This window comes from Necator americanus, chromosome I (assembly GCF_031761385.1).
Source record: "Necator americanus strain Aroian chromosome I, whole genome shotgun sequence".
Classification (NCBI taxonomy): Eukaryota; Metazoa; Nematoda; class Chromadorea; order Rhabditida; family Ancylostomatidae; genus Necator; species Necator americanus.
This window is the reverse complement of record NC_087371.1, coordinates 4,390,195-4,409,778: the sequence shown is the minus strand read 5'-3', so window position 1 is coordinate 4,409,778 and position 19,584 is coordinate 4,390,195. Positions and strand designations below refer to the sequence as shown.

Genomic DNA, 19,584 nt, shown 5'->3' with positions numbered 1-19,584 from the left:
GATTAGAAATCGTCCTCCATCACGTAAACCTGAAAACGGTTCGTGATAAACAAATAGATTTCAGAGAGATTCAGCTTCAACTAAGGATCACACGAACCTTGCTAGCTCCGGCCTTTCCGGTAACAACAGATGAGCGGTGCTTGGCGCGAATCAGGTGCAGGCTGGATTCTGCCTGGTCGGCACGTCCTTCGGCATCCTCTAGCTCGTGCTGGTATCGTCTCACTCTCTGCAGGTTCGCCATCGTCACTGATTCCTGAACAAAAAATTAACATCTGGAAGCTTCTGTTACTTAACAGAGATGAAGAAGATATTCAAGATGATCGAAAACAGTGCGAAACAAAAGCACTAAGTACTGACAGCTTCGGCAAGTTGCCTCTTCTGGATATTCAACTTCTCCTGGAGACGGTCGGCAGTATCTTGGGCCATGACAAAGTTCTTGTGCTCCTCATCCACCAACTGCTGGATCTCTTTGATGCGGCGGTCCTTCTTGCGCAGAGCGTTTTGTGTCTCTTTGTGCCTGCACAGGAACAAAAATGGACATGTTAGGAAAAATTTTGATCATTACTAGTTTGATCGCCTCAAGAAAAGTGAATGTACGAACAAAACAAAAGAGAAAGACACAAAAAGGCCCTTCGATGTGTTGTGTACCTCGAAAAAATCATTTTGTTGTGAACCCTAAAAGTTTCAGTACTACCTGCGGGTCTCCTCATCGAGAGCGGTTTCGAGGTCTCGAATACGGGTCTCGAGCTTGGCAATAACACGCTTTCCTCCGAGAAGGGCAGCGGCTTCGGCTTCCTGGATCTGTACTTGCAATTGTTTCACCTGAAATGCAAGTCACTAAGCAGTTCAAAATGTTCCACGTCTGCGATGATTCTCAGCTTGCCTGCTCCTCGAGAGACTTGCGAAGGGCATCAATCTTCATCGAGTGTTCTTGTTCCTCGTGCAGTTGTTCGACAGCGCGCGCTGCATCAGCAAGGGCACGGTTGGCGCGCTCGTCGGCAGCATGCAGTTCCTTTGTGACCTGAAGAGAGGCATATTTTTTTTCTCCTGAGAACTGAGATTTTCCTAAGATGACAAATATCGCCAACCTCATCGAGATCGGCCTGAACGGTGGAGAGTTCGGTTTCGAGTTTGTTTTTGATCGAAGTAAGGTTGTTGTTGATGGCAGTAAGATCGGCTATGCGTCCATTGGCCTCTTCGAGATCGATCTCAGCTTGTTTGCGTGCACGGATAGCGTTGTCAAGGGCGGTCTTAGCTTCTTCAAGTTCAGCAGAAAGTGCAGCAACCTGCAAAACCATGCACAGTTGATGCAGACATTCGTTCCCTCAAATACATGTTGAGTACACATTCATCGAATTGTCACGAAGAGAAGAATGTATGGTCTATCACCACACCGATAACTCCGAGGTGATGATTTATAATCGCAGAAAAATGCAGCAGCTGGCTGGAAGCAACCCACAACTTGCACAAAACAACGCAGGTGGCGATAGCAGTATAGGCAAAAGTACGCTGCGCAGTGTATGAAGAAAGGTTGGACACGACTCCTTTATAGACAAGAAGAGAACTTGAATATTTGTCCCACAAAAACATTCAAAATCCATTGTAGATTATGAAAATGCACTCGTTGACTGAGAAATAAGATCAAGATCAAGATCAAGCTACGCAAGAAAGAGAGATGCGCAAGAATCTAAAAAAAAACATGTCAGAATCAAATAACCACTCACCTTGCGTTGAGCAAGAGCGTATTGGTCGAGGACTTGTTGGAGTTGGCGTTGAGTATCTTCGAGAGTGGCTTGGAGAATCTTGAGCTGTTCAGATTGTTTCTTGATTGTCTTCTGGGCTTCAATATTAGCACGGTTCAAGTTGTCAACGGTCATTTCAAGTTCGGCAATCTCGGCCTGGTACTTTTTCTTTAGACGAGAGATCTCCGCCTAAAACAAGAAACGCGTACAAAATCTACACGAAGTACTCAAAATTCTGGAGACAAATTGTGGTTCTAGCCGTGGCTAACCTTCATGCGGGCCTCAGCATCAGCCAGAGCAGCGGTCAAGCGGTCAATCTCGAATTGCATGTTCTTGCGAAGAGCTTCCATTTCTTCTTCCTTAAGCAGTGCATTTCATTATTTCCAACCGTAACCTCTACTAGCAACAGTACCTTCTCTTGGAGTCTGCGTTCCATCTCAATACGGAGCGCCTGGAGCTCAGCGAGAGCACGCTGGGCGCGGTTTTCGGCATCACGGCGTTGGGCATCGGCTTCCTTAACGGGAAAAATTGAACAATCCACCGAAGTATTAGCACTTTAGCAGGACCTATACCTTGAGAGCGGTCTGTAGTTCACGGATCTCACCAGCGAGGCGGGCGTTTTCTAGGTCAAGCTCGTGCAGTTTGCGGTTCGCATCAGCAAGAGCCTCCTTAGCCTCGTGAAGCTCGTCTGGAACGAGTCTCAATGAGATCTATCCTTCCAAAAAGAAAGTATTTAGGGTTGTATTTCGAAACCAGTTTTTCTGACCGTGGAGTTTCTTGTTCTCTCTGGCAAGTGCTTCCTTCTGTTCCACAGCCTTCTCGTACAGGTGCTTCATCTTTTGCAGTTCCGCATTGGCAGCGCGAAGTTCGCGTTGAGCGGCTTCCAACTCGACATTCAGTTCGTCGATGCGGACCTAACATCAAGGAAAATAGTGGATGGTTATCATGACAGGATAGATAATGAGATAGATATTGAACAAATAGAACTGTGAGTTACCTTGAGTTCCGCGCATTGTTTCTCGAGTTGTTCCTTGGCTCTTTCGAGGATTGCGATAGTGTTCTGGGCCTTCTCCAAGTCGACAATCAGAACCTCAACTTCAGACTGAAGCCTGCTCTTTGCCTTCTCAAGCTGGCTAATCTTCTGGAGCATGATCTCGATCTGCTCTTCGTATTCAGCCTGCTTCTGTAGCATCTTCTTACGAAGGTCTTCGACTTCTTCGTGGTGGAGAGCAACCTGAAAGTAAAACATGGTAATCCCGATTACAAGGTCCCATGAAGACCAAAGCACCAACCTCGGCATCGAACTTGCTCTTCCATTGGGTGATTTCAGTGTTAGCAAGGTTGAGCTTGTGTTCAGCATCCGAGCGAGCAACCGATTCCTCGTCGAGAGCAGTGCGCACGGAGTCGAGTTCAAGCTGCACCTGGTGCAGTTGAGACTGGAGCTGCGAGCGTTCCTGAACGAGACTATGTGCTAATGACGGAGCAATAGCCACCGATAAATAGTGCATTTTCAGACAAACTCTTTTCAGTACCCTACTGCTCCTGAATCGATCGATGACATACAGTGTCGATTGAGGCCCGATTTAAAAAATGTCCTAGCAAGCAATTATTTTTTTTTATTTTCGAATTGAAGTCTACTTGTTACTTGAATTGCCTTTTCGAAAATTAGAATACATGTATCGTTCTGGAGATACTAAAGTTTCTAGGAAATTCGAGGAGGGAATGCTCTCCGGCGACGTGTGGGTCATGCTTCTGTTATGCGTTGTTCCATGTAGTTCGGAAAACTATGCACAACTTCACCGCATGAGATTTATATCGAATTCCGTTGCAGGATGCGTCGAAACAAGGGAGGGAAAGGTTAGCATGGGTGCGAAAGTTGCAATCTGGCTCACAAACCATGTAGCGAATGGTGCGCATGAACATTTCCTATGCGCTTATCCAGCTTTCGAGTGTATAGCAGGATCAAAACGATATGAAGCACGGTGTAGTTGCGTAAGCGGCTGCGCTCGAAACGGCGCCGTGAAGAAGGCGGTTGGAATCGAGGTGGTCTCATTGCAGCGCAGAATGGTGTCAGCGGGGGTCCCATCCAGATTCTAGACGCTATGCTCCGCCGCACCACTACGAACGCACGGCTTACGCAATTGCGAAATACCGTCGTAGGGATACGTTCCCGTCAAATTTTTTCGAGTCACACGGTTTTTTTTTCCTTCATTCGAATTCCTCATCAGTAGATGCGATGTTGTCACCGCATATAAAGGAGCATTCTATTAGCGAACTACGACCGTTGAATTGCACTCCTCTGTGGTCGCGTGAAGTCCAAAATGTTGGAAAAAGAACGTTTCAATCAACATGTTGCAGATCTGCCATCATGTGGCGAATATCCCAAAGTTGCAAACGTCTGCAGGGACTCGTTAAGTCCGACGTTTTGAACCAGCTTCCGTGCTGCATCATTTTCTTCCTCCGCATGTTCCAAGAATAGCTGTCTTCAACAATGTCGTCATTCATAAGATAACTGAATAACAAGGCAAATGGCCTTCGTGTTCCCTTAAGGATCACAGCTCAAACCACGATGTTTTCTCGAGAACGTGTAATTAACTAACTGTAGCTATTCGAACGGAAACATTTCATTGTTTTGTTTCTTTCTGTTCTGCAAAGTAGAGCATGAAATGTAATTAATTAGTGGTCCCACGAATCAGCGAATACGTAATTTGATGCGCAAAGCATGTAATGTTTACATATTTCTCATTAGTGATGATTTTTATGTCTGTGGGTAACCTAATCCTAGCGTTTTAGCATAATTTGACATTAAATTTGACATTATGAGGTTTCTGCATGAAAATCCAATATTTTGGAAGTTATGTGGGAGCCCAGTGATGTAAATAACCGTGAATGCCTGTAAGAAGTATAATTTGCTTAAAGTCTGTGTGGAGAAAGGTGCATTTACAGATGAAATTGAATGAGAACGCGTTAAAATAGGGATAAAAGAGTGCAAGAACTTAACAGCTTGTAAACTTAAGCAAAAATTAATGCGCTATATCAGCGTGGGTATTTTATATCATAGTAAGGATGTAGAGTTCTTTGTTCCCCAACCTTTTGTGCATCTTTGAGTCCCTACAAAATTACTGCATTCACGGGGATTCATACACTGCAGAACCTAGTGGAATATATTTTCACAACCACCTGTTATTATTTACAGGGAAAGCGAAGATAGAATACCTTTATACATCGGTGCATTTGAGTAAGTGGTCGTACGTGGGAAATGTTTGTCTGGACAACTTCGTGGAAATTTATGGAATTTTTTTGACGGCTCCTTCGTAAACGAGTAAGGGCAACAACAGAGTCCAAGCGACTTGAACCGTGGTGCAATAGCGTAAACGGCTGCACTCGAGGTTGGGCCTTCGCTAGCTCCTATGAGTAAGGCCCCAAATGGGCTACTCTGAGCGCAACCTTTTACGCGATTGCAGCTGGCTTCGACTCTACTGTACATCGAAATTGATTCCATCACATTTCATGACCTCTTTCATCCCCCATAAGCCACTAGAGTCAAAGTTTGTTCATGCGTCCGACGGCAGCGCTCTTGGATTTCGTCCCAATTAAGGATGCGATTTACGATCGCCGCAAGCGTGAAAATCTACACCGTCGCCGGCTAGAAGCGTCTCCAATTGCAACCCGCTAAAAATTCCTATAAAAAGCATCACGCTTTATTTCTGTAACTTGGTAACACAGAACAAACCTTGGTACCTAGTGTGCTCTATTAGCGAAAAGTGTTTTCTAATCAAATCTATAGTGTAAAGTATGTAAGTAAGACTAAGCTGGTTAAAATAGTATTCTCCTATTTTAAAGTATCAAAGTAATTTTAAAGTTTAAGGAACTGAAACAGCTACGGAAGTAGCTACACCCACCAACCACTTCCTTTACTAAAGGCGTAAAGTAGTGATCTAGACAAAGCGAACTGCTGAAAACATCCTAGTGATATCATGTGACGGCAAAAAAAATTCTACGAGGAGGGTTCTAAGCTAAATTCAGCATAGTTCTGGCTTGTTTTTCAAACATACCGCACAAAATACCCACTAATACGCACTTATAACCTGGATGCTACTCATGCATGTCTTAGCAGGTGTTTAGCGCTATCGTCTACCTCTTTTAAAGATTATACAGTAGGTTTGGTCAAAAATAGTCGTATTTTGAAATTTAGCTAAACAACTTCTATGCACACCTGTCGTTCCAATATTAGCGTGAATTGTGGATTACCAAGAGTGCCATAACATTGCAAGATCCCGATGTAAAAAGTAATAGTTTCAAAAGTTTTGCCTAAGCAGGTGCAATTCCTGAGGTCGCTTTTTGCTTCTCAGAATGTGAAAGACGTTATCCCCGCGTATAGAGTACACAGTTTTATGCAGTTCTCACCAGATGTCTGAAAGTGCACGTTAATCCTCGACACTCACCCTCTCGGCATCCTCCAGACGACGTCTAGCTTCTTCGAGTTGCTGAGCAAGGGTGTACTTAACGTGTTGTAGATTGTCGAGTTGAACCTTCTGGTCGTGAACCTCCTGAAATTGCAGAATTTTATCTCCGGCTATGAACGAACCGCCGATCAATAGTCATTTGATGTTCACGGATCAACGTGGATCTGTCGCTGAGCTTGGAGTGGTGCGCAGTCGCATGTTTGTTCTGGTGTGTCGGTGCTCTTCACCAAACGAATGGCGCGATCTCGCTTCATGCTCTACGGCATAAAACCGGAATGAGGAGCGATCGTTTTTTTTTCTGCGTGATGTCACGTGTTCTAGTGCCGCCACGTCTTAACTGTGCACAATGGTAACGAATAAATAAACAGTGCACACTTAAATAAAAAAAGTGTATGAAGAACAACCGGAGGCGTGCAAATATTTATGAGAATCTAAAGTAATCAAGTGTGCGAGGAAACGAAGAATATGTTTGCTTAATCTTCGTTCCCATATCATTTGAGTGTGCAAGTATTTGTTAAAAAGAATGTAATCAGAAATGATCTGCTCAAGTTGTGGTCTCAGCGGTTTCTTTTTCTTAAGATAAGAACGTTACGTTAAGAAGAATGCTTCATTTCGGATTCAAAGAAGGAATTCTTTTTTTTTTTATTCAAAAAAATATTATTTTATTGTGTATAATTTTTTTTTTAAAAGGGGGTTTATAAAAAAAAAAAAAAAAAAAATTTTTTTTTTTTTTTATTTTTTTTTAATAATTTTTTTTATGGGGACGGCAACTAAGAAAAATTCGAGATATATCTATCTACGAAAGTTTTGTCCTTAGTGTCCGACTAGAACTAGGTGTTTTAGAACTCGTGCTTAGAAAAAGACTGAAACGTGCGACCAGAAGACAAAGTTGTAGGCTACATCTATATCTTCTTTAAAACTACCAGTAATAGTAAGTAAACTTTGTAAAGGTCAGAAAAAAAAAGAACCACGAAGGGCTACGATACGAAGATGAAAAGACTTAGGTGCCGCAGCGTAAGACATTGTTTTTCACATTTTTCTCGTCTAGAACAAGAATCCGTGTTTTTTTTTCTGCGAAATTAGAAATTAGAATTAATGATACCCAGAAATTTGTCTCAATTTCCGCGGCAAGTACACCTGTACTTTTCTATAGTCGGTTTCGGATGTGTTCAAACGTCTGAATGCGACAAGTCTACGTACTGTCGCTGCTTTGCAGGTCTGATTTCTTTTTTTTTTACCACCTCTCAGTGCGCATCACATTCATTCGGTTGAACACATTCGAAGTTGACTGGAGCTCCTTCTCAGATGGTATTAGAAGCGATTATAGGGAGTTACACCATGAAATATAATCTTGTTCCGTCACCGATTAGAATTAGCTGCGTTTTTGTTTTCAAAATCCCCTCCCAGAATAACGTGGAAATGATTTAAAGCGGAAATATGAATGACGATAACGGTGATGAGATTTCACGCTTCGAAGCGACTACTCTGTACCTCGGGAAAAAAACAACGAATGCAATTTGTGACGATAGCGCTGGTAATAATACATAATTAGAGGTAGTAAGCTAGTCGGCTGACTTATTATTGTCGCTATTGCTGGAACTATAAACAAACAATATGGGGATGTCAAACCTTGAGAAGGTCATTGTTTTCAGCCTGAAGGCGTTGACGTTGTTGGGCGAGGTCGTTCACATGTCTGTTGAGGTCTTCGACCTAAATCTCAAAGAATTATTACGTAGTCTGTAAGGTAAAAGGTGATCTCTTCTTGAAATAATTTCATTCTTTGAACGAAACGGTAGGGGAAAAAGAACTATATAATGTACCTTGTTGGACAGCTCAATGGTTTGAGCTTCAAATCGTTCGGCGGCCTTCTCAGCAGCGTGCTGAAATTATTTTTATTCATTTTAAGTGGTGTTCTTAGATTTGTGATTTGAGAAACGCTCAAGAAAAAAGAGGTAGCGGAGTTGGAGAGAAACAGAGAAAAAGGAAAAAAAAGAGGGAAGGGAAAGATTAGCAACTGCTCGCCAGCAAATTCTATCCTGAAAACGATGCGGGTAATTTTTTTAATTCTTCGTCTGCGAAGTGTAATAGTAGCGCGGCCGCTTGATTCTTAGTTTTAGAGAACTTGAGAGCAACGTGAGAAATAAGTGCAGAATACAGCTACAATAAAGCAAACGTTTGACGCTTTAAACAAAGAAACAAAGACGCTTTAAACACGAATGCAAATAAGTGCTAAAGAAGTGTTCCCGCATACCGTAATACGGGAATTCTAATTTGGATCCGCAGCCTTAACGCTTTAGCACAACAATCCGAACGTTCTGTTTTATCGTCTATTTTTTATCGTGTTCGATAAGATCAAAGTAGGCAAATTAATTTATATGATCTCTTTATCTCTGTCTGAGAATTCCCTTCAAGCCGACAAGTTGTTTTAGCGCTTTTTTTGTGTTCTCTTATGAGTCCCAATGGGCAATAATTGTGCGTATTTGTTGGCTTTTAAAGTATTAGCACCTCAACGAGCTCGGTTTTCTGCAAAGAAAGCACTCCTTAAACCGAGTAGTAAAGATTTATCGCCGAGCAATTACTTTGCCGACTATCAAACCTCTTGAAATATTCACTAGGAGCAATTAGGGAGTCTTTTCACTACATTCCTCACATCCAAAAGTCTATTGTTCACAGGAACGAGTTTCGCTTGAGCTTTTTCTTTTCTTTCTGATTTTCCCATAAACTCCTGTTTTCTCGTCGATCCCTGAGGCTTGTCGGCAACGAGGCCGTAGTCATACGGGGGTTCGGTGAGGTAGTTGAGGTGGTCGTGGCGTGAGTGTGTGGGCTGTTTTTGAGCGCTGAGCTGTCCGTATAGTGTAAGATTGCCGCCTGCGCTTTACAACGACACCATATCCGACAGCGATCGTGGAGCAGAGTCAGCAGCAAGTTACGACTGGGCCGTTGCCTATGTGTATTTACTGAGAAACACGAGCTATCCATTAAACACATCACATATACACTTTTACAGTGCTTTTGGCACACGCAAAAATGTTATTTTGTTCGTAAAACGACAAAAAAAAGCAACTGGCGTATTTTTCGGTGTTAAATTACGTAGTGGCATGAATTGCGGACGGAGTTCGATCCGCATACACTACCGCAGTATGAACACAATCGTTAACATCACTTCTTCTCTTTTTTGTCGCTGAATCATGATTCATTGTCATAAAGTGTGTCATTTTTAGCTGTGTATGTGTGAGTGTCGTCGCAGTCCCTACTCATCTGAGTCTTCGGATTCCTTCCTGAGGATTATGGCGTGGTTTCCGTAAACAATAGCACGTGAATTTTCTCGGTGTGTAGGTGGACAAACGGGAAGTGGCTGAAGTCAGATATTCGGACCTTAGTGATGCAGGTACTGTACTGTTTAATGTGCGAAGGAGTTTCTAAGGAATTAAAGGAATGAAGTGATTCAAAAAGGTTGCAAAATTTGCATCTTCCGTAGTTTTTCATCTTCGTTCCTCCTTCTTGTTTTGCATGTTTAATGCTTCTTATCAGTGTCCTTTTCAAGTCTTCCCCTTTTTATTTTATAATGAGATATTTGTTTTCTTTTTAATTTTGCATAATTCAAGCCTATCAACTGAAGCCTAACGGAACAAAAGAACGCGAGACATGCGTATAAATTTAATTCCTTTGACATTAATTCAAACACGTTCTTATGAAAATGTTCTGATGTGACCTTTGCATTACAGCGCATGCTACTTACTGTACGTGGTTGTTTTGAAACACGATATAGCAAAATTTTCAAAAAAAGTACCGTTTCCTACTATAATCGCATTACTACGAAAAGCTTGTTTTAATTCCGTACATCTTGTCAAAAGTTCCCAGTGTTTGAAAGGAAAGTTTATAAACGGCTGTGCTTGAGCATAATTTTCCAGGTTGATCTTTGATTTTAGATCGAAAAACTTCCAGCATTTTTTCCGAATCTGTAAACATACAGCTGAATTCATGAAATCAGACGATAACGAAACTCATTAGGTCAAATAGCCCAAAGTTGCGCTTTGTGCATATCATTCATTTTGAGTACATGTTTCTTTTCGTGCATTCCTAGGCATGGAATGTTCTTTGAATTGAGCTTGCCACCAACTTATGCAGTTGATCTTGAGTTAGTGTTTGAAGTGAAAAAGTTTGTACATTTGTGTGTATGTGCGTCTACTCTGCCTGTTTGTGCTTCCTGGTGAAAGTTGTCACGCACAGGCGAGAAACGCTGAGAGCTTTTGACGCGTATGCGGCGTAACGAGTACATAGCGACGCTGCGAAGATCAAGAGATGTTCGCCGGGAAATTTCTCGACACTCTTTGAAAAGTGGCTTTTTTAGCCCTTCATCTTATGCGCGACAATTCCGTTGCTGTAAATGTTGACGTTTTCTTATCCCTCTCAAAATATATACGTACAGTCCGAGACGGCTTTTTTTGGACACTTTTACTTTTACACTATACTTTTTTATACTTATACTTTTGTAACACATGATCTAACACGCCCTAATAAATGACAGCCATTGGCATGCATTTACAGAAAAGGAAGCGCTAACAGTCATCTGTTCTTTTTTAAAGTGCTACTGATGTTAATTGGAATTTATGCAGAAGGACGAGTTGTCCGACTCACTTAAGTACAGCCACGACAGAGTCATCCCAAGAAAACCTCCGGTAAGCAAAAACAGGACTGCTTTTTGATATGGCTTCCAAATATTTTTGTTATCATAGGAAATCCAAAATCATTTTTGTTATCCTCTTTTCAAGAATCAATGGAGTACAAGAAGAGCTAGGAAAATGCAGTTGTAGTTGTAGTTTCAGTAAGCTTTTCTGTTTTGTCGTAGCTTGTATTCTTGAACCTATTGCGTTACTTTATTCTATGGATGGACTTACGTTAGAACGGTGTCTATAGTCCACTAGTTGTTCAATATACATACCACGACGAAAGATATGTGAGAGGACCAAAATTCCACAATTTCCATGTATTTTCTTTTGAGGAAGAGAATTTTCTTCGAGAAGATTGTTGGCTTTTTTCTTCTATCCAACTCTTCGCATAAGAATTTCTTTTGTTGCTGTTCGAAAGGATGGATGAAGGATGCTTATAGAATTTTAGTGGAATCCTTATGTAAAAAGATATCTTCTTTTTTTGCGTAGCTGTAGATTAGAATTTGTAGAGATCAGCAGGTCTCCATCGTGAAAAACAACTCCACCTGATAGGCAGCTAAGTGATGTTTGGTTTCTACAGCGAAAGAAAATGTTAAGATCCAATTTATGCGGCAGCTTTTAGATTATAACACCTTTTCCGAAGGCGTCGCCCGATGTCAAACACATTTTAATTATTCGTTGTTTACATTCAATGTTTCTAGCATAGCATCCCGAATGACATCAGTTTTTTCTCTGGGCACTATCGACTCCGAAACCATACTCAATAAACAGCTGCGCTCAACTGAACGCATTTCACCTGAGATAAGCACCGACGCTCTCCGTCCGCCATTGTTTGCGAGGATGAAGTGGTTGTGGTGGAAAAATGAAACTTCTGGCAAAAATGGCACCATCCGTTCTCTTGTAGTAGATTCTCGCCGCCTCGCTCGAGAATTACAACTAGGCGCCCTAGTTGTAATTGCTTGAAAGCTATCCGTTGACTGTTTTCCCCCGTTTTAAATCCGATTCAAGAAATGGACGTCATCGGGCGCGAAAATCAAATTCTTCCAGTTTGTTTTTCAGTGGGTCAGTCTTTGACAAAATTTGTTATTTGGATAGTGGAAACCTAGCGGAAAATTTCATCAATTTAAACGTTGCGAAACTACAGTAGTCTAAATTCACCCAGCTTAATTATTACAGTACACCCAGGCTGGTTGAAATAGGATTTGCTAAATTGAAGGCTGTAGTTGTTGGAAAAGAGAAAAGAACAAATATGGTGGACTGTGATTGATGATTTAGTTATCAAAGCGTGCTGGATATCCAGCAGATGCGGCATACTGTTGATATGGCGCTGTGCAGTTGTATTATCGGGGAAAGTACGAATGAAATGTGGGATTAGTCTGGAGAAAATTTACGAAGACCACGGTTTTCTCTTCTTTCCTACTCGACTAGATGTTAAACATACAGCGCCGACACCATTAAGCCAGCCATCCGTAGTTGCATTTACCGACTCGTGGTGATGGCTAATCCTCAGGGCTCAATAATTTTAGTCTCTCTGCTGTGCAGATTCAATCCTTATCGCCAACAGCTGACGGAATTTCGGAAAAGAGTGACGCAATTAAAGCTGATAGATTGGTAGAATTAGAAGAGAATGATGTAAAAAGCAGATGAAACAGAGCAGAAAGATTCAGTGATGAAGGAGAACGGATCGAGAAAGCACAGAAACAGTACCTTGTCCTTTTGCACCTGGTCGATGGTAGCGGTGAGCTCGATTACTTCATGCTGAAGACGTTGGCGTTCACGGTCGATCCTGAAACACAAGGAATTCTGTGCTGTAACGCCACGAGTGCTGAAACACCCAGGTTCTGCAAGGGGTTCATCAATTCGAAGAGATTTTTGTTTTTGTGAGAAAAAAATCCCTCCGGCTTCGTGGAATCCCCACTATTTTGATTTTGGATTGTTAACGTCTTTCAAACAAACATATTTATATAAATTTTTGAAAGTTAGGTTTCTATGGAAGACCTTTTCTGGCGCAGAAAATCTTATGAGAAATGTCAAAGAATCAAACGATGTCCGCTATTCTGATGTGCAGGTAGTCGATAATTAGCGTTATTTTTCCGCAGAAAGCGAAGAAATCGGAATGTGGAAAATGATCTGGGGTGAACTGCAAAGCAGAAAACATTGCTTAGCATGGGCTTCATGGTTAGGAATACAAGAAGAAGTCATTTTCTCTACAGGAGTATGGGTACATTAGCCGAAGTTGAACTTCAAAGACTTGAAAATCAGTCTATCGGACACTTCCTTTGCAAAGTGGATAAATTTATTACTGCAAATTTCCCTGACCTCTGCAATCCGTCTGCACTTGCAGGCCTTGGATGTCTTTGGAATCGAAAAACTGAGCACTGAGACAGACCGACGTGCTTTAAAGATATAATCGACTAACTATGATCTAAACCACTATGAGGAGCCCAACCTCTTGAGCAAATCTATTTATACGCACAAAATTTGGTCCTAAATGTCAATGTTTCAGTATTTACCAATGTTTCACTAATGCAAAGGAGTATTGATTGTAATATAAACCACGAATCCTGAACCGAATAGAAAACTAGGGATGGAAGGGATAGTGAGGTTCTCAATCGATGAGCATCTCTTGCATGTGCACCATGACTCTTCATAACGAACATATCATCCCGATCTAAGTGCACCCAATCAACCACAAAACTTCGCTGCCATTATGTAAATGCATGTGTTCTTCTTCGCTCATCGCTATGAAGTGAAGTGATCTGTTGGTGTTCGCGGCGGCAGCAGCGCCTCCATTTCTGGAATTCTCCAGGGAGTTCGACTCAATGCGCGAACTCATATGATCTGTCATGAGAATTGATGCTAGGCATGATGTTGTCATCTTATAAATGTATGCGCCATCATTACACCCGTTATTCGAGGTATGCGCCTCGGCGCCCGGCGTTAAGCGCTGGGATCGAGCGCTACAGAACACATTCTCTGCAGCTCCATGTACCGCATACTATTTCACCCACTCGCACAGGACTTATCACAGCCGCGGATAACGGAGTGTAAAAAAGCAGCGCAGGAGAACGCAGCACTCAGAGAGCGCTGAGTGACTCGGATCATTACGGCACTCATGCCATTAACATTGACTTGACAGAAAACTGGAGGAGAGTTGAGTGATGACAGTAACAGGAGTAATGAAGAGGAGAAAAATTCCCCTGAATTTTTGTGAAACTATGAAAGTCGTTGGGTGCGGTGCGCCTTACTTTGCGTTCTTCTTCTGGAGTTGTTCGATTTGGTCTTGGTAGTCGAGGCAAGCATCCTGGTGTTTCTTGCGCAGCACATTCATAGCATCTTCGGATTCGAGTTGCGATTCTTCGAGCAGCTTGCGCAATTTGATCAGCTCGCCTTCGCGTTTGCGGTTCGATTCGATCTGTAAATCTCGATGTATTGATTTTCAAACTGTGGTTTGAAGGGTTACAGAGATTTTTCTGGGCAATACTATCTACTTCTTGAAAATTACAGAAATTCTCAATTTTCGTTACATGTGTGCTTATATTCCATAATTTTCATGGATGATCTTAATTTTGCTCAAAGATGGCTCACATCTTCAAAATTCACTCCGACGAAAGTATCGTGGGAGTACTCGAAAATGTGGGCGTATCAACTCGTCCTGGCGTGTTTACCTTGTCACATGAAAAAACAACGTGTTCGAGTGTTCAAACATGCCAGATTTCGTTTCCGAGAAAAATGAATAGAGTGCATCGGAGTTAGCTGACGTTCCCGAAAGGTCATGGACAGAAGCAGGACGATTTGCTGACTACTTTAATTAATTTGTCAGAAAAAAATCTTGTCCAAAAAAGAAATTCAGAAGTCAGCAAGAAGGTTTCCCCTTGAAATCGTCGAAGTTTTAGTCGAAAAAATGCGGCGAGAACCCGTCCCCTCGATCTTCTTTTTCTCGGGTTCTCGGAAAAGCAAAAATGAATGACGGTGATGTTCCAATGCTTTTATACAGTGTAGTTTTTTCAACAAAAAATATTTGATAGATCAGAGACTTATCCTCTTCATAATCACCTTTTGATTGTGGTCAAGAAATTATCGATTTCTAAAGTATTTTTCTGTATTCATCGAAATTATCCTCTGATATCCTCGCCATTAATTATTGCTGGAGGTGGAATACCCTTTACTCAAAAATATCTACTAACAATATCCATAGGTTCAAAAAGCTCGAAACGTTCCAATATTGAAGATAAGCACATAAATTACCGTAATATAAGCCCAGGAGATACATAACTAGGAATATGTGGATTGTCGGAAATTTTCTTCCTGCACATACCTGGCTGTCAGTGGTTCCTTCTGCATCTTCGAGACGATCGGTAAGGGCGATTAGTTGTACGCTGAGATCAGCACGTTCGCGTTCGATCTGAAATCCAAATTCAAATCAAATCACCAATCAAGCTACCAGTCAAGAGTCATCTACAAATGTAGATCAAATTGGTTGGTTGTGGCGTGTGAAAATTTGCAACGGCTATGTGTTAGGTTCATCATAAACTGGAGCTGCCTGATTTCTCTGTACTATTTTCTGCTTTTTTCATGGATGATTTCATTTCGGATTCACATTATCTAGTGTGAATTTATTCCTAAATATGTTAAGTCCTAATCCTAAATATGTTCTTGTTGTGTTAGGTGCATATGGTCGAAAACCTTACATGCATCTAACACAATAAGAAAGGTTCCGTATAGCCCTACGAACAATCAGTTACTAACTTTGGAAATTATCTTTTACTGAGTGTTGGACTTTGAAAATTATCCAGTTTTAAATGAATTTGCTGTGTGTGCATCTAAGTACGACCACACCTATGCAAAAGTGCAATACGTTGTAAGAGGAAAAAAAACCAAGAACCAAAGAACTTACTCTGTTTCTGAGCTCTCGCTCGGATTCGAGGTCTTCCTGGAGAAGTCTGATCTTATCCTGAAAACAAACGGATCAGCTAAATTTACGGAAAATTCGTCTACAGACAGTATAAATCCGAAAATCCTGGACGTATTAGGCCCTTAAGAATTCCTGGAACTATGGTGTGTACAGCTGTGTACATAAGAAACGCTATTATGACGAATTAAGAGAGATTAACGGCGATTTCTGAGAAGTATGAACGTCACTACGTTGAACAGTGGTGGGGAGATTGTCTGGATGAAACGTAAACAAGGTGATATTTAAGCTGAAAATCGGACCTCGAGACGAGTTAGCGAGCCAAGATCGGCGACAGACATGCTGCCAAAGGGAGCACCAAAGGCGCTCATCGATGGCGACTTGTAGACCATAGCGGCCTGAGACGGCGATCTGTACAGATTGGCTGACATGGTTGGTAGCAGTTAACGACAGTTAGTGTTTCGAAGTAGTAGTAGTTGAATAGGTAGAGAGGGACACGGAGGGCTAGCACGCTCTATACACCCGACACGTCTGACGACTGCGCTGGTTGGCTGACAGGCAGGCTGGCTGTGGCTTGCTGGGCTGGCTGGCTGGGGCTACTGAGGCACAATTCACGGCCGTACCCGCTGTAAAGCTCGAATCCCGAAATATCTCTGCTCTCGCGTCGTCGTCGTTTCCTCCCCCCGCACTCACGGTCTCGCCGCGCAGCGCGACGTCGCTTCGCCGCCGCCCCCACTCTCGCGACGATCCTGCGTCCGTGCGCCGCGATCTCGCGCACCCATGCCACGCTGCGCTCTGTCACCGGCGAGGAGGTGCCGAGACTCCGCCCATGTCCATACAAAGACGACTGAATTCCATGCATCAACGACGCAGCTCGGCGATGTCCACGTATCCATCGCTGCTGGAGCCTGTATGTCGGCGACGTCAGCTTCCACCTACCCCCGTCTCACCCATAAGGCGATCCAGCAGTCCACGCATTCTCCCTACGCCACCACCGGTTTCACCTATATCTGCTGACTACAGATGTCCATCGGCTTTGTTGGAGAGGAGGGCATCAGGCCGAATGTTGCCTCGACCACCAACAGCCGAACCTCAAACTCCTGCCTCTACCCATAATTCTCCATCCCCGATTCTCACTCCGGACCCAATCCCTGAACTGCCTGTGGAAGTCGACGCGCCTGAATCACCAGTAATTCAGCGATTTGGCGACTTCACGTCGCTTGACCATGACACCCCTGACGGCACTCGATCGCAGTCCTCGTCACTTTCACCGTCCATAGAACAGGTAGGCGCCATCGGCTTCGCTCGTCATGACAAAATGTGCGGTAATTCGAGAGAAAGCGAGAGCGACAGACAGAGAAAAAGCGATAGCTCACGGACAACTGTTACACTTTTCGCGTAGCTCCAGCAAATCTTCCAGGGATATGGTTGCAGAGAGATTGCAATGAGTGGGGACCAGTAGTACAGTGTGAGATTACTGTAAACATTTCGAGATTCGCCGAATTGCAGTGAATGTAAATATTGTTTCTTTTCACTATTGTTACACTATCACAACAATTCTAGATACCATCTTTTTCATTATCTAGTGTTTTTTCTTCGTAATTTTAGTTGAAGTGCACTTATTATCCAATGTTACTGTTTGTGCACTTGTGTGCACTATTTCTCATGATTTTCAGATTTTTATAGGGCATGTACGCTGAAAACGTGAAAAATCCAATCCCTGACTAGTCACCAGTTACGGTTTTCTTTCCTTTTTTTTCGAGAATTAACATTTCCACGAGTTAGATGATCTATTTTAATTCTCTTTGCTTCCTTCATTTACTTTCTTTGGGTTTTTTGTTGACTTGAACGCAATTAGGGTAAATCGTGATCTTTGAAAGTTGTCCTAATTGTTCTTATGCATGGTCAATTTGCCGAAAAGAGGAGGTTTGCTCAAAATTTGGAGGAAATTTAAGAAATTTTTGGTTTTCGAATGGTTTGTGGGATTTCTTTTGTTTTTTGGAGTATATTTTCATTCGTCGAAGCAAAGCTTTTCGGATTGGGAAAATCCGGCTTACGGGCCTGAGATTAGACTCCTTGCTTATAAAAAACGTTTTTCTAAAGTGAAGTTTCCCCGAATTGGGCCTACTTGTGATATTATTTTCACGCTCAATCATTGGCTTTCTTTTCCGACTTTTATTTCTTCTCGAAGGAATTTTTCTGTTTGTGTTAGTGAAGAAGCTCTGTTTTATCGCTGACATATCGTTCGTTCGTGGTCCCTGCATTTAATCCTTGTTTAGTCATCCGGCACAAATCCCGGCTAAATTGCTTATGAGTCTTCACAGCCGTTGATTTTAGCAATATGATCCAGTGGTGTATCTAAAGCTGCGTATGGCAAGTATTGGAGAGGTGCTTCCTGGTATATGTGCCAGCCGCACATATATCTCATCTGAATCCATGAATAATACATATGCAGACGCTCATATCCGCTTGTTTATTCATTTTTTAATTGATTGCTGCTATTCGATCTTGTCCGGTGGTACCAATAAGGGTTATGTCGGATGTTGACCGAGTTTTCCATAGCGAGCAATTCGTTACCAGCACAACATAACATATTTCTCATGAAACGCTATAATTATTCGTAGTTAATTAGTTCCATAGGGTTATGGAGCATGGCGAAAAGGAAATAGTTGTGGTTTGACCTCTAAATTACCTCACTCTCGAACTAAAAACAGGTTTTTTTTTCTACGGAACCCTAAAGAAACTCATTTATACAGAACCTTTTTGGTTTTTTTTTTTTAAATCGTACTAATCACATATTTGGAACGATGTTTCCGCATGTCTGCCTTCCTATAGGGGGATTTCTCTCGCGAGGGAGGTTTCCTAGATTTCATGAAAAGGACAAAAATCGCTGCCACACAGACGTTAACGTCGTTTTTTTTTTTTTTTAGCAAGTTTCATTGCTTTAGTCTGCACCCATTTACTAAAGAACTAGCCAGGAACACAGTCACTATGGGTAGCTCTGGATTTCCTGGAATGGAAAACTCAACAAACTCAAACTTCAAACGCCCACAATATTATCACAAATTGAATTCTGAGGGAAAGTTTTTGATATTTCCACGTTTTTTGCGCCTTCAAATCTTTTCCATATCCGTATTTCAGTATTCCATTCAGCTACGCGTAATGAATTTCCATTGTGACGTGATCAAAACGTGATCATTTTTTCAAGTGTGCGAAAAAATTACATGAATATCGAATAATTCACCTTTTAAGCCTTAATCGTATTTCTTATTTTGGTTTCTGTGCGAGTTTTCAACTACCCATCCTGGCTTTTTGTCGTCTTTCTTGATAAATTCGGCTGTTTTTCTACTGTTAACTCGTTTTTTTTCTATCTTTTCTCTTTAAAACCCAGATTTGAGAGTTTACCATTCTTCTCACTGAGTGAGAAGTATTCCTGCAATCAGTTCCCCTAACTCTTTTTTTTACATCTTGAAAATTTCCCTAATCTGATTTATTATGTAAAAAGTATTCCCAAGGCTCTAGTGTAATTACGAACCAAGTGCAAAATGTTCTTCCATACATCGATAAAAGTAGCGGGAAAAGATTTATAAGTGTTTTTTTTCTGGTTTAGAAAAAAAAAAGTCTATCTCATTTCCCTTGAGAGATCCGTCGTTTGCATCCCGTAAAGGCTGTCAATTTTGCTGGAAAATCGCTATTAAGCCAGAGATTTCCTGCTGGTCTTCTTCAATAGTTTTGATTTTGTGGCGGTGATCTCTGACTATGCGATAATCATGTTTTTCACGCAGCGATTTTCC

At 41.9% G+C, this 19,584-nt stretch overlaps 2 protein-coding genes across 4 annotated transcripts; one reads left to right on the top strand and one right to left on the bottom strand.

The window, feature by feature from the left end:
- Positions 1–2: 2 nt before the first annotated feature.
- On the bottom strand, positions 3–16,572 carry RB195_004440 (uncharacterized protein; the record flags this gene model as incomplete). 2 transcript variants are annotated; one of them, XM_064182288.1, is made up of 23 exons in its annotated part: positions 3–29; positions 98–253; positions 358–517; positions 695–822; positions 884–1,021; positions 1,089–1,286; positions 1,725–1,931; positions 2,012–2,101; positions 2,155–2,256; positions 2,315–2,430; positions 2,509–2,656; positions 2,740–2,976; positions 3,035–3,196; positions 6,188–6,292; positions 7,838–7,918; positions 8,029–8,088; positions 12,586–12,664; positions 14,127–14,293; positions 15,197–15,283; positions 15,776–15,832; positions 16,093–16,188; positions 16,311–16,416; positions 16,484–16,572. In XM_064182288.1, 23 exons carry the CDS (start codon positions 16,570–16,572, stop codon positions 3–5), a joined length of 2,796 nt encoding a protein of 931 aa, XP_064033554.1. The 2 variants fall into 2 exon arrangements, with proteins under 2 accessions (XP_064033554.1, XP_064033555.1); XM_064182287.1 differs by lacking the exons at positions 16,311–16,416; positions 16,484–16,572 and having other exon boundaries at positions 16,093–16,221.
- Positions 16,573–16,646: 74 nt separating this feature from the next.
- Positions 16,647–17,192, top strand: RB195_004439 (uncharacterized protein; the record flags this gene model as incomplete). Of its 2 annotated transcripts, none has more annotated exons than XM_013439550.2 (1): positions 16,647–17,192. In XM_013439550.2, one exon carries the CDS (start codon positions 16,647–16,649, stop codon positions 17,190–17,192), a length of 546 nt encoding a protein of 181 aa, XP_013295004.2. The 2 variants fall into 2 exon arrangements, with proteins under 2 accessions (XP_013295004.2, XP_064033553.1); XM_064182286.1 differs by having other exon boundaries at positions 16,671–17,192.
- Positions 17,193–19,584: the final 2,392 nt, after the last annotated feature.